Here is a 12,815-nt window from a genome sequence, read left to right on the forward strand (position 1 = left end):
AGACATGCTTTTCCAGGCAGAGGCTCCCCTGGGGAAGGGAAGGGATGTGACGTAGCCAGTCAGTCACACCCGAAAGGACTGTGAATGAGCCTGTGTCTAAATCCCAGAGTGCATTTCTAGAATCCACGGCCCCAACGTGTATGACGCCTGCAGCGGTGGCGGTGGCGCTGACGCTGTAACTGCAGGACAGCTTCGAGTTGGGTTCTTGGCAGAGTCCTCCTAAAACCCCTTGTCTTGGAAAGACATCGTTAGGACACAGGGACCATTGCGACTCAGGTCTCCCCATGTCTCTGCAGGTGACAAGGATGGTTATGCGCTTTCCTGGACGTGGGACACGCCTTTGGGAGGGACCCTGGCCAAGGGGACCCCCACCGAAGGCCTACCTGGACCCCCTGGCACCCCTGGCACCACCAGGAGCCCAGGCCATCCCTCACCAGCCCCAAGGGCCTGCGGAGACACAGGTGAGGCGTGTGAGGGTGTGCGTGGTGGGCTGGAGAGGGGGACGCCACCTTTCCCAGTTGTGACCCAACTCTCACCCCAGAAAGACCCGACACTAATCCATCCTCATACACGAGGTTGTTGTCTATGCCAGGGGACTTCTCCTGGGGCAGCTGGCAAAATGTCTGACGGCATTCCGGGTTGTCAGGACTGGGAGCAGGGCAGCTCCTGGCACCTGGTGGGTAGAGGCCAGGGCTGTTGTTACAGGTCCTGCAACACACAGGATCCCCCACAACAAAATCCCACCCAGCCCCAAAGGGCAGCAGTCAGAGGCTGAGAAGGCCTCACGTGTACCATGTAAGTCACACTGGCAAGTCAGTAGGAAGCCCACAGGACTCCTGTGAGAAGACGGGCACATGGACAGAGGGTGGTTCGCAGGAGAGGAAGCCCAGGTGCCCACCCAGCCCCAAATGCTCGCGGTCATCATGAGTCAGGAAATTCAAATTAAAGCAGTGACAAACGTGGGGAAAAATGGAAAGGAAAGAGAGTTTTCACTGTGGCTCAGTGGTCACTAACCCGACGAGGATCCACGAGGATGTGGGTTCCATCTCTGGCCTTGCTCAGTGGGTGAAAGATCCAGCTGTGCTCTGAGCTGCGGTGTCGGTCACAGGCATGGCTGGGATCCCACGTGGCTGTGGCTGTGGCGCAGGCTGGTGGCTGCAGGTTCGATTCGACCCCTAGCCTGGGAACTTCTGTGTGCCACAAGTGCAGCCCTAAAAAGAAAGAGAACAATTGAAAGGTAGGTGATACCAGGTGTGGGTGAGGATGTGAGGAGACAGGCATCCCCACTGGATCAGGGATTCAGTGAGGACAGTTTAGTGGTGTTTAGTGGAATTGAATATGACTATACATCATGACCCAGCTGGCTGACTCCTAGATGATATTCGAGAGAAATTCTTGCCCAGGCTTATAAGAAAATGTGTGGGAGTTCCCGTCGTGGCTCCCTGGAAATGCATCTGACTAGTAACCTTGCAGACGCAGGTTTGATCCCTGGCCTCTCTCAGTGGGTTAGGGATCTGGCGTTGCCATGATGTAGGTCGCGGACACGGCTCGGATCTGGCACTGCGGTGGCTGTGATGTACACTGGCGCTAAGGCTGTACGTCAGCCCCTAGCCTGGGAATCTCCACATGCTGCAGGTGTGGCCCTAAAAAAAAAAAAAAAAAAAAATGAAAGAGTATGTGTGAGGATGTACTAGAGAGTTGGAGGCAAGTTAAGTGGCCCACAGGAGGGTAAAGAGTAAGAGAAAAAGAGAAACTGCAGTGGTTACGCCTGATGGAATTCTGTGCAGTAGCTAAATGACTAGCTGTATCCACAGCAACACAGATGGGTATTAAGAGCATAGTAGTGAAATCAGAATGAGATTTCCAGCCGAATGTTGGTTGCAGAAATTAAAAGCACAAACACAAAACTACACCCAAGTGTTCCATCTTGTGTAAGGACACACACCTGTGGTGAAGGCCGTGTGTCAGTCACAGCGGAGTGGAGGTACCTACGAGAGAGGATGAGGGGGGTGGAGACTGGGGGTAAAGAGGGAGAAAACTGCAGGGACTATTGATGACAGTATACGGGCGGGTATGATTAGGTCAGCGCTCTGCGCCGCGGGTCTGAAAAATCAAACATCAACACCCCTCCGGGTGTCCGAGCCCCGGTACTAGCTAAAGAAGGCGAGATTCTTGAAATAATAACTAGGAACAGTTAACATTTATACAAACGATATTTGTCAAGCCCTATTCTAAGCATTTTGTGGAGTTCCCTGGTGGCTCAGTGGGTTAAGGTGGCTTTGTGGCTCCGGTGTTGTCACCTCAGCAGCTTGGGTTGCTGCTGTGGCATGGGTTGGATCCCTGGCCCGGAAGCTTCTGCATGCCACAGGCACACCCCCGTAAAAAAAAAAAAAAGAAAAAAATTGGATGTACTACTCTTGAATATATTTGCATATGTTAATCCCCATAGCAGCCAGTGAGCCTCATAATGAGAATAGTCATGAGAATGCTTAGTATGTGCTGGGCATTATGGTACGTGCCCTGCACACACACTCTCCCTGAATTCTCATGATTATAATGGGACGTCTGTGTGTCATCCATGGTTTATAGAAACATGGGAAAAAACTGGGCTTCAAGGCAGTTAGGTAACCTGCCCACGGTGACCCAGCTAAGAAGTAGTGGAGCTGGCATCCTGGCTGGAAGCCTAGCCCTTTGCTCAGTGACCTCTGCAGACAGCAAGGCGATGGGGGGTTGCACCTCAGAGACCCTACAGAGAAGTGGGATTCTCTGGAGCTGTGCCGTTCTGTATGGTAGCTACCAACCCCAGTGGCTCTTTAAGCGAGTCAGTAATTTGAAAAAGAAAACATTCCGTTCCTTTGTTGAATGAGCTGCCTTTCAAGTGCTCAGAAGGCACAGGCGACCAGTGGCAACCATAGTGGACAGCAGAGAACATTTCCATCGCTGAGAAAGGGCCACTTCATGGCCTAGACTCTGGATATAAAGAACTTGGGTTCAGATCTCGTCCCCGCACCTTTCAAACTGTGTCTGTATGACCTTGGGCAAGTGACTTGCCCTCTTGACCTGGCTTCCCTCATCTGTAAAAAGAGGTTAAGATTCACATCGGAGTTCCTGTCGTGGCGCAGTGGTTAACGAATCCGACTAGGAACCATGGGGTTGCGGGTTTGGTCCCTGCCCTTGCTCAGTGGGTTAACGATCCGGCGTTGTCGTGAGCTGTGGTGTAGGTTGCAGGCACGGCTCGGATCCTGTGTTGCTGTGGCTCTGGCGTAGGCCGGTGGCTGCAGCTCCGATTCGACCCCTAGCCTGGGAACCTCCATATGCTGCGGGAGCGGCCCAAGAAATAGCAAAAAAAAAAAAAAAAAAAAAGATTCACATCTACCTGGAAGCAGGGCCCGGAAGAGGTTTCTCACTCAACTCAGGCTTAAAATTTAGGGACATTCCAAACCCGTAATAGTAACCAAGATAAAATCTTAATACTATAGGTTAAAAAGTAAAAATGAATGCAAAATCAATCCACGATGCATTAAATATGCAATTTAAACGGAAGGCAGGATCTGACCTGGATCCCCAGGATCTGACAGAGCTGGTTTTAGGAGGAGTTCGGTCAGGTGGGTCCGATCCTGTCTTGGATTAAAATTTTGACTTGTTCACTGTCAATCTTTTGCATTAATATTGATTGGTTTAAAATATAGCACAAAAAGATTAGGCTTGATTGCTGAGATTACCCTTCCAACCCTCCTGGATTCCGCCTGAGGCTTCTGCTTCTTCCAGCATCTCCCACGCCCTGCCCCCCATCTTTATCTCCCTTCGTCCCATTTCTGCCCTTCGACCCCGTCCTGCATCCCAGGTACCCCTCGACGTCCCCCACATTACCCATGCTCTCTAGTGCATCCTACTACACCCCATCCCCCCGCCCCCGTTTCCACCCCCTCCAGCATCTCAGGGTACCCCTCCACAGCCCCCTCTCCCCTGCCCGCCCATCTCTGCATCCGCCCCCAGAGGACGCCAGGTGGCGCCTGGAGACATCAGAGGATGCTGAGAGGTGGGGCACTAGGGCCGGGTGAAGTCTGCTGGCGACCCGTGATGTCCCGAGGCTCTGTCGCTTCCCATTGGCTGTCCCATACCTAGGGGGCGGGGCGGGTCCCGGGATGGGCGGGGCAGACTGACCTCGGCCATCCATCTTTCCTCCAGGTTCTGCGAGGAAACCATTGCCAGAGCGCCGGCTGCTGCGGCCTACAGCGGCCAGGACAGCGCCCCCCGTCCCTTCCCCAGCTCCCTCTACCTCGCCAGAGCCCCCAGGCCCTCTGCCGACCTCTGACTCCCCGCCGCAGCTCATCCCCACAGCAGCTTCAACCCCCGAGGTGACCTCTGACCCTCCCGACACTTTGCCCCCCAGCCCAGACCCGGCCTCCTCGATGAACTCTCACCGCGCCCTGACCACCCCTGGCCTCGACTTCTCCACTCACGCTGCCACCGTGGTTCCAGCACTGACCCCTGGGCTGTCACCCTCCATGCCCAAAGAACTGACCTCTGACCCCACTGCACCTGCGGTGGTGACTCGCCTTTCCTCTACCTCAGAGCGGACACAGCCAGAATCTGACACAGACCCAGGCTGGGACACAACTCCATACCCCAGCACAGTCCCAGAACTCTCTAGTTCCCCAGGCCCCCCCACAAGCCCTCACCCCACTGTTACAACCTCTCACCCCGCTACCACCCTTCACCCCACCACGACCTTTCACCCCACTGCCACTCCTCAGCAGACCTTTACCCCTTACCTTACTACGACCCCTCGTCCCACCACCACTGCCCAGCCCACCACGACCCCTCGTCCCACCACCACTGCCCAGCCCACCACGACCCCTCGTCCCACCACCACTGCCCAGCCCACCACGACCCCTCGTCCCACCACCACTGCCCAGCCCACCACGACCCCTCGTCCCACCACCACTGCCCAGCCCACCACGACCCCTCGGCCCACCACCACTGCCCAGCCCACCACGACCCCTCGTCCCACCACCACTGCCCAGCCCACCATGACCCCTTACCCAGTCACAACCTCTTACCCAGCCACGACCCCTCACCTCACCACCACGACTCCCAACCCCACCACAACTCCTTTGATCACTTCTCAGTCCCTGCTAACTTCCTTGGGAACAGAACCTCCCTCTTCCTCTCCAGCACCAGCAGTCGAGCCCACCTTTGCAGGGGCTCCCCACCCCTCTGGATCCCAGACGTGGAGCCCAGAGCCCTCTCCAGTCCCAAGCACACCATCCACTGAGAACCTCACACCACCCGGAAGCCAGAGCCCCAAACTAACCTCTCCATCTACTCAGGATCCATACTCAGTCCCCGACCCCCGTGTGACCCCTGACCTCCACCTGCCCCATATGGCCCACCCCTTGGATCAACCTCCTCCCGACCGCCTCACCCCGGGGCCAACTCCCGTTCAGAGCCCAGGCCCCTTTGGCCCATGCGAGGCCCCAGCTCCACCAGTAAGGGTCATGGCTTGTGAGCCGCCTGCCCTGGTCGAGCTGGTGGCCGCTGTGAGGGATGTGAGCGGCCAGCTGCAGAGGCTGACCCAGGCCCTGGAGCGTGACCAGCAGGAGCGCCAAGCCCTGGGCCTGGGGTTGACCCAGCTGGTGGAGGCCGCCCAGGGACTGGGGCAGCTGGGTGAGGTGGTAAAGAGACTGGCGGAGGTGGCCTGGCCCCCCAGCACCTCTGCACCCATCACTACCACCCTGGAGGAGGAAGAGCGGCCTCTGCGGGGAGATGTGTGACCTTATCTGGGGTCCAAGGGATTTAAGACACTCCCCATCCAAAAAAGGAAAACCAAAGTATCTAATTAAAAACAAAATGGGAATGCTGCTTCTCAGGGACTAGGGGCTGTTGCCTCACAAGATCGTTCCATCCGTGGCTGCCACAGGCACCGTGCGAGGTGGTGGTGATGCGCCGGACGGTGACTGATGGTGAGTGGGAGGGTGGTGACGGCTCCGATCACTGTGGTGACAGCCATGGCGGTGAAGGTGCCCAGGATGTAATGCTGAGGATGAAGCTCACAATGGCGACTCGCAGTGGCCGTGATGGTGGAGGTGATGGTGGTGATGGCGGTGAAGATGACGGGGTGGTGATGGTACTTATCATGGTGATGGTGGTGCTGGAGGAGTTGATGGTGATGGTCCTCAAGAGGGGGCTGAGGATGCTCGTGATGTTGGGGAGATGACACTGATGGACATGGTGATGGTGGTGATGGAGGAGTTGGTGGTGATGGTCCCGAAGATCCTGGCGATGACTCTGTGACGCTGAAGACATCGATGGACGTGGTGATGGTGGTAATGACAGTGAGGGAGCTGATGCTGGAGATCACGGTGAAGACGATGGACGTGGTGATGGTGGCGATGAAGGAGTTGGTGGTGATGGTCCCGAAGATCCTGGTGATGACTCTGACGCTGAAGACACTGATGGACGTGGTGATGGTGGAAAAGACAGTAAAGATGATCTCGGGGGTGGTGGCGGTAGAGACGGTCGCAGTGATGGGATCCTGATGGTGACGATGGCCGTGACGAAGCCCCACGAGGGCTGAGATGCTCGTCTTGTTCACGGATCGAGGCTCTGCTCTTAGAGCGCAGCGCGTAGCTCACACACAGAGCTCACGCTCCGCCAAGCTTTTGAAGGTATGCGGGCGTGGCAGCAGTAACGACTGACCTTTGTTGGGCAGCTCCTGTGGGTCAGGCTCTGTCCTGAGGGCTTTGCACGCGTGGTGTCCTCGTATCTCCAGGAACACCCGCTGAGCTGGGTCCTGTTCCCACAGCTCAGCAGAGAGGGAGTGAGCTTCGGCGCCTACATGCCTGATGTCAAGCCCTTGCGGGCAGGACCTTGAGCCGGTTACTTAGCCTCTTGGTCTGAGGTTCACTGTTGCTAAAAGGGGGATAGTAATAGTGCACCCATCACGGGGCGGCTTGATGATTGACTGATAGGTGAGTCCGCGTTCCTCTATGCTCAGCGCAGGCCCTTGCTCTTGCTACGTGTTCCTGATGTGATAGTCGGATTGTATTTATCCCCATTTCACAGATGAGGGCACTGAGGCCCAGAGACGTCAGGTCATGTGCTCCAGGTCACTCAGGGAGCATGTGATAGAGTCATGGTCGGTACGCAGGCCTGTCTGACCTAGGGCCCTTCCTCATAAGGTAGTACCAGCTCAAGGGAGACGGTCCCCGACCAAGGCCATGTCCCCTGGACAGTTAATTTTCTTTCTCCGAGCCTCAGTTTCCCCCCCTGCAGGATGGGGGTAGCAATAGTGCCTGCCTCCCGGGGTGGTTATGAGGACAAGATGAGTTGGTGCAGGGAGTGCCAGAGCTGGCCCAGGGGCTCAGGTGACAGGAGTGAGAGTGACCGTGGCTCACTGTGCCTCTCCAAGCCCGACACAGCGTGTGCTCTTTGCACTGACGTCACCCTCACAACAGCCTGTGGAGGGAGGAATTGCACTAAGGCTCAGAGAGGGCAAGCCCCCTGCCTGAGGCCACAGAGCAGAGCTGCGGACCAGACCGCAGAATCACACAATGCCCATTCCCTGTCTTACCTTGGCCCAGGTCAGGGCTTTGGTGATGGCCCCTCGCTGAGGGTCCTTGGGTGGGGCCCCTTCTGAGTCCCGACTGGTAAACGAGTGGCTGTCTCGGAAGACCCCCGCTTCCTCTTGTGGCTCCTGCAGCGTCAGGCAGGAAGCCGTCCCCTCCTCCCCCTCTCCTCAGACTGGAGCCTGGCTCAGAGGTCCTGGAAGGACATGGTGCTGGCGCCCCCACCATCACCCTGCAAAGGCCAGCGGGGTCCAGTTACTTGCAGGGGGTGGGGAGGGATATTGTCTGGGGGTCTTGATAGATGGCCTCTCTCCCCCTGCCAACAGACGAAGGACCACGCTGGGAATCCTCTGTCCCCAGGTGTCACTAAGCCTAAGACTGAAATAACTGCTGACTAGTAACCTGCCACATTCCCCCGCCGACCCGGGTAGTCAGGGCTCCCAGGATGGCACCCCCACTTGGAAGCAGGAGGTCTCCGTTTCCAGGCAGGAGCAGGTGGACCCCAGCTCCAGGTCACCCCAGAGGGCCCCACTGGGGGTTTGGGCTCCTAGCGCCCCTCTGCAAGCCAGGGTTGCGGGGGGGAGGGAGAGGGGGCTACCGGACCCAAGTCCCTCCACCCTCCGCCACCTTCTGCCAGCCCTGAAGAAGCGGGAGCTTAATTACCCGGTCACTCTATCCCTGCTTGGCCAGGCAGCTAAGCCCAAACATCTGGCCCCAGGGCTCATGGCCATGATGGGTGGCCAGCCCCCACCTACTTCTGAGCCTGACCCTGGACACCTCCTCAGGACATCTGAGCCCGAGCCTGTGCCTGCCAGCTTGCAACAAGCCCAAAACAGTAGCTGCAGAGGCCTAGCGAGCTTGACTGATGCAGAAAAAAACATTTGACAAAATTAACACCCATTCATGGTTTACAAATGCACAGGCGCGTGCGCACGTGTACACACACACACACACACTTTTTGCAAAGTAGGAACACAGGGAACATCCTTAATCAGATAAAGGGTGGAAAGGAAGGCACAGACCTGTCATTTCCCACAGGCGATGTGACCGACCACATAGAAACCCCAAAGAATTAAAGCAGACGAACGTTTAGCGTTAACGAGGGTTTAGCCAGGACGTGGGCTCAATACTCTAAAGTCATGGTCTCACAACGTCTTGCATCTCGAAGCCATAGACCCATGGACCAGAAACGTCAGTCTCACCCCGGAGCTGGTTAGAAAAGCGGAATTTCAGGCGTCGCCCCAGACCCAGGGGATCAGAATCTGCATGTTAACCAAGGTGGGGCTGGGGGTGGGGGCGATGCCTGGATGCCGCCCAAGCCCTTTGCAGGTCTGTAGGAACAGAACTGAAAACGAACTACTGCAAAGGACCCCGTCTTGAAGGCCTTACAAGGCTGGCCCCGTTCTGGGTCTCAGGTAAAGGCTGTCCTTCGAGCCAGCTGGGTGCAGCCACACAGGTGCAAGGTACCGGGGTCCTTAGCTATTTTGATGCGCCTGAGAGTTTTGATTTTGTGTTTTGCAATTGATGATTCTGTGTGCCGATGTCGATGGGACAGGGAAGCCTGCTCTGGGTGCTTGGAGCCAGAGCGCACGTGTGATCTGGCTTCCACGACAGGTTCTGGCGGATTCCCAGCTGTCTACCCTCAGGCAGGCCCCGCACCCCCTACCCCCTTGAGGGTCTGCCAGTGATTATCCTGGTACCCAGGGAGCTGGATATTCAACAGCAAATGAGTGGAGGGCAGGGAAGAAGCTTTTTTTTTATTTTTATTTTTTCAAACAAGAAATCCCCACGCTTGCATTTTGCACTGGACACCCCCAAATTTTGCAACTGGTCCTGTTTACATGGTTGGAGTTCCCCAGGAGGTGCTTGGTGATCACAGGCCCAGGTACACTTTGGGGGTGAGGTGGAAGGGGGGTTTTAAGAGCAAAGACAGGAATCAGACCCTGCCACCTTTTGGCTTTAGGGTCTTTGGAGAGGAGGGGCCTCAGGGGTCTCATATGTGAAGTGGAAAGAAACGTGGGCGGGTCTCGTGTGACAGATAGACCTGAATTCAGTGCTCTTAGGAAAAGGGCGGTGTCTTTCCTTTTCCCCTTTCTTATTTTAAAATTTTAAATCAGGAGTTCCCGCCACGCCACAGCGCAGTGGTTAATGAATCCGACGAGGAACCATGAGGTTTCGGGTTCGGTCCCTGCCCTTGCTGAGTGGGTTAAGGATCCGGCCTTGCCATGAGCTGTGGTGTGGGTTGCAGATGCGGCTCAGATCTTGCGTGGCTGTGGCTGTGGCGTAGGCCGGTGGCTACAGCTCCGATTCAACCCCTAGCCTGGGAACGTCCATATGCCGCGGGAGCGGCCCTAGAAAAGACAAAAAAAAAAAAAAAAAAAATGAAATGATAGTTGATTTACAACGTTCTGTCAGTTTCTGCTGAACCACAAAGTGACCTTTCCTTTGAATGGGAGTTGAGAGGCTCGGAGAAGGAAAGGAGCCCAATCAAGGCTACAGCCTGAGAACCTTGGAAATGCCTGGTTTTTTATTTATTATTATTACTTTTTGGTCTTTTTAGGGCCACACCCATGACATATGGAGATTCCCAGGCTAGGGGTCTAATCAGAACTGTAGCCACCAGCCTATGCCACAGCCACAGCAACACAGGATCCGAGCCGTATCTGCAACCTACACCACAGCCCAGGGCGACGCCGGATCCTTCACCCACTGAGCGAGGCCAGGGATCGAACCCGCAACCTCATGGTTCCTCGTCGGATTCGTTAACCACTGCGTCACGACGGGAACTCCCTCTACTCCTAACTTAATCCCCCTCCCTCCTTTCCCATTTGGAGATCAGAAGTTTGTGCGCTGTGTCTGCAGGTCTGTTACTGTGTTGCGAAGAGGTTCACTTGTATCAGCTTCATTTTTTTTTTTTTTTTAGATCTCACCCATAAGCCTTCTCAGACGGTATTTATCTCTCTCTTGATGTGGCAGGCTCGTCTCTAGGATCAGCCAAAACCGACCCTTTTTCCAGGTACCGTTTGGTGCCTCTTACTGTGTGCAGCAGATCATTGAGCCCTCAACACAGTCTCATCTCGGAACTGCCCCCTGCGCCGTCTCCACCCCCACGAAGAGACCTGTACCCGCCCCCCTGACAGGCATCACTCTTCCTTCCTCGGTGGGCAGATTGCCTTTCTCGACTGTCGTGTTTTTGAGGTTTGCGCACGAGGTAGCGCGTGTCAGTGTTTCTTTTGTGGGGTTGAGCGATCCGCTGCGGTCTGAATGGACCACGTTTCTTTTATCCTTTCGTCAGCGGATGGACGTTTGGGTTGTTTCCACTTTGGGGCTATTGTGAGCCGTGTGGCTGTGCATGTTTGTGTGGACGTGTGTTTTTACTTCTCGTGGGCAGAAGTGCCAGGCTGTACGGGACCTCCGTGCTTATTGATATACTGAGGGACTGCCAGGCTGTCCTCCCGAGTGGCTGCCCCTTTTATCCCTGTGGCACCAGCCCCCCAGGAGGGTCCCACCTCCTCCACCTGCTCACCAGCCCTGTCGCTGCCTGTCTCCCATGGCGGCCTTGACCCAGTCTCAGTAGCCTTTCCATGTGGGGGGCCCCACCTCCAGTCTCCTCACCCCGCACACCAGCACACGGCCGCACTCCCACTCCTTACTCGGTCACGCTCACACCCGTGCTTGCACACCCGTGCTCGCACTCCAGCCCTCAGGGCCCAGGCCCCAGGTCTTCACGGCTGCAGGACAGGACACCCCTGCAGTTTATAGCATGGACCTTGGAGGGGAGTCGGCCTGGGCTCAAATCCTCCCTCGGCCTGCCCTGTCGCATGAGCACAGGGAGGCCCCTCCACTGCTCTGGGCCCCCAGTGTCTGCCACTGAAGTGGGAAGGCTCTAAGGGACCCTGAGCTGCTCGAGGGGCGAGCAAAGTGTTAGGATTGGTAGGATGTGTCCTGTAATTAACTGTGTTTAATTAGCAGTGCCCCATCCGTCCCCTTCAGGCCATCCTCCTGCCCTCCTGCTGGGACCCACCCCTGGGTCATTATCACCTCCCAGTTAATCCCCAGCTGCTGCCACCAATTAGCACCTCTGAGCACCCCCCCCCCTCTTCTCTCCACTCCCCTCTGCCTCGGCTCCACCCCTGCCCCAGCCACCGCTGGCTTTTTTGGGACACATTCTTGGCCTAATCACTCGGGCTATTTCAGATTCGCAGAGAAGGTGGCAGGAGCTCCTGCTCCTGCCCCCTCTTTACTGCACCGACCCTCTTACTCTCTAGATGACCAGGCAGTGCTGCCACTGCAGGAGGCTCACCTGGATAGCCTGGGACAGGGGCCATGGCTCCAGCTCTCTGGATTGAATTTAAATTGAAAGGGTCCTTGGGGTCATGCTACACAGCTGCCACCGCCAACCCCCCCCCCCGCCCCAGGCAATACCTCGGCAGCCACAGCAGGGGACCTGGGGGTGCAGGGGCCAGGGAGAAAGTGACACTCGATCCAGCCCTGAGTTATAGCCTTTTTCTGGGCCAGCGGCCAAGGAGGGCACGGAGAGGAAGAGAGAGTGTTTGCAAACAGGGCAGCTGCCAAGAAGGGGCCCGGGTGAGAGGGGGGAAGGTGTGAAGGAGAAAGGCGCCCAGCTGGTGACTGGCAGCTGAGCCTGCGGGACTTGTCTTTCACACACACACACCCCCTCATAGGCAGGTTCAAGGTGTCCCAGGCACACAGACACAGGGTGGTGTCTGCCTGGAGTGAGATGCAGGCAGACGCTCGTTTGGTCCCCTCGCACACGCAGTCACACCGTTACGCGGGCCCCCGGGGGCTCAGACCCTTGTGGATGCACAAAACACACGCGACCTTGTCATCCACGTCAAACTCTGTTTCTCTCTCACACGTGCACACGGCCGTGGGCTCAGGCGCGTGTGGACGCACATTTATACAAGCGCGTGCCACGTTCCAGTCCTCAAGCTGCCGGACCCTTTCAAGCGCCAGCTGAATCCTTGTCTCCTTCCCACGCACGTGTCCGCGCAGAATAGGCACACGCAGCGCCGAGGTGCACAGCGCCCTCTCTCCCAGGCACATGCACAGATGCACACACAGGGCCAGCCTCTCTCAAGGCCACGGCGTGCTTGTTGCTGCGGGTCCCCTCTTCCCTCTCCTCTGCGACCCTGACTCTGCTTTCCTCTTTCTGTCTGTCTCTCCTCCACCACATGGGTGCACCCGCTGGCCTCCTCCTTCCCAACCCGACAGACCAGCAGC

At 56.6% G+C, this 12,815-nt stretch overlaps 1 protein-coding gene across 4 annotated transcripts in view; it reads left to right on the top strand.

Moving 5' to 3' along the window:
• The window catches only part of SSC5D (scavenger receptor cysteine rich family member with 5 domains), a 31,030-nt gene extending 18,255 nt beyond the window's left edge, over nucleotides 1-12,775 (top strand). The window contains exons 13-14 of one of the 4 annotated variants that reach the window (XM_021095020.1): nucleotides 297-461; nucleotides 10,548-12,775. In XM_021095020.1, the coding sequence (XP_020950679.1) occupies nucleotides 297-461; nucleotides 10,548-10,708 (326 nt within the window). In that variant the 3' untranslated portion in view covers nucleotides 10,709-12,775. Of the gene's footprint in view, nucleotides 1-296; nucleotides 462-4,188; nucleotides 5,867-10,494 lie in introns of those variants that run through there. The other 3 variants (XM_021095021.1, XM_021095018.1, XM_021095019.1) reach the window with 3 other exon arrangements.

Source organism: Sus scrofa, chromosome 6 (genome assembly GCF_000003025.6).
Source record: "Sus scrofa isolate TJ Tabasco breed Duroc chromosome 6, Sscrofa11.1, whole genome shotgun sequence".
Classification (NCBI taxonomy): domain Eukaryota; kingdom Metazoa; phylum Chordata; class Mammalia; order Artiodactyla; family Suidae; genus Sus; species Sus scrofa.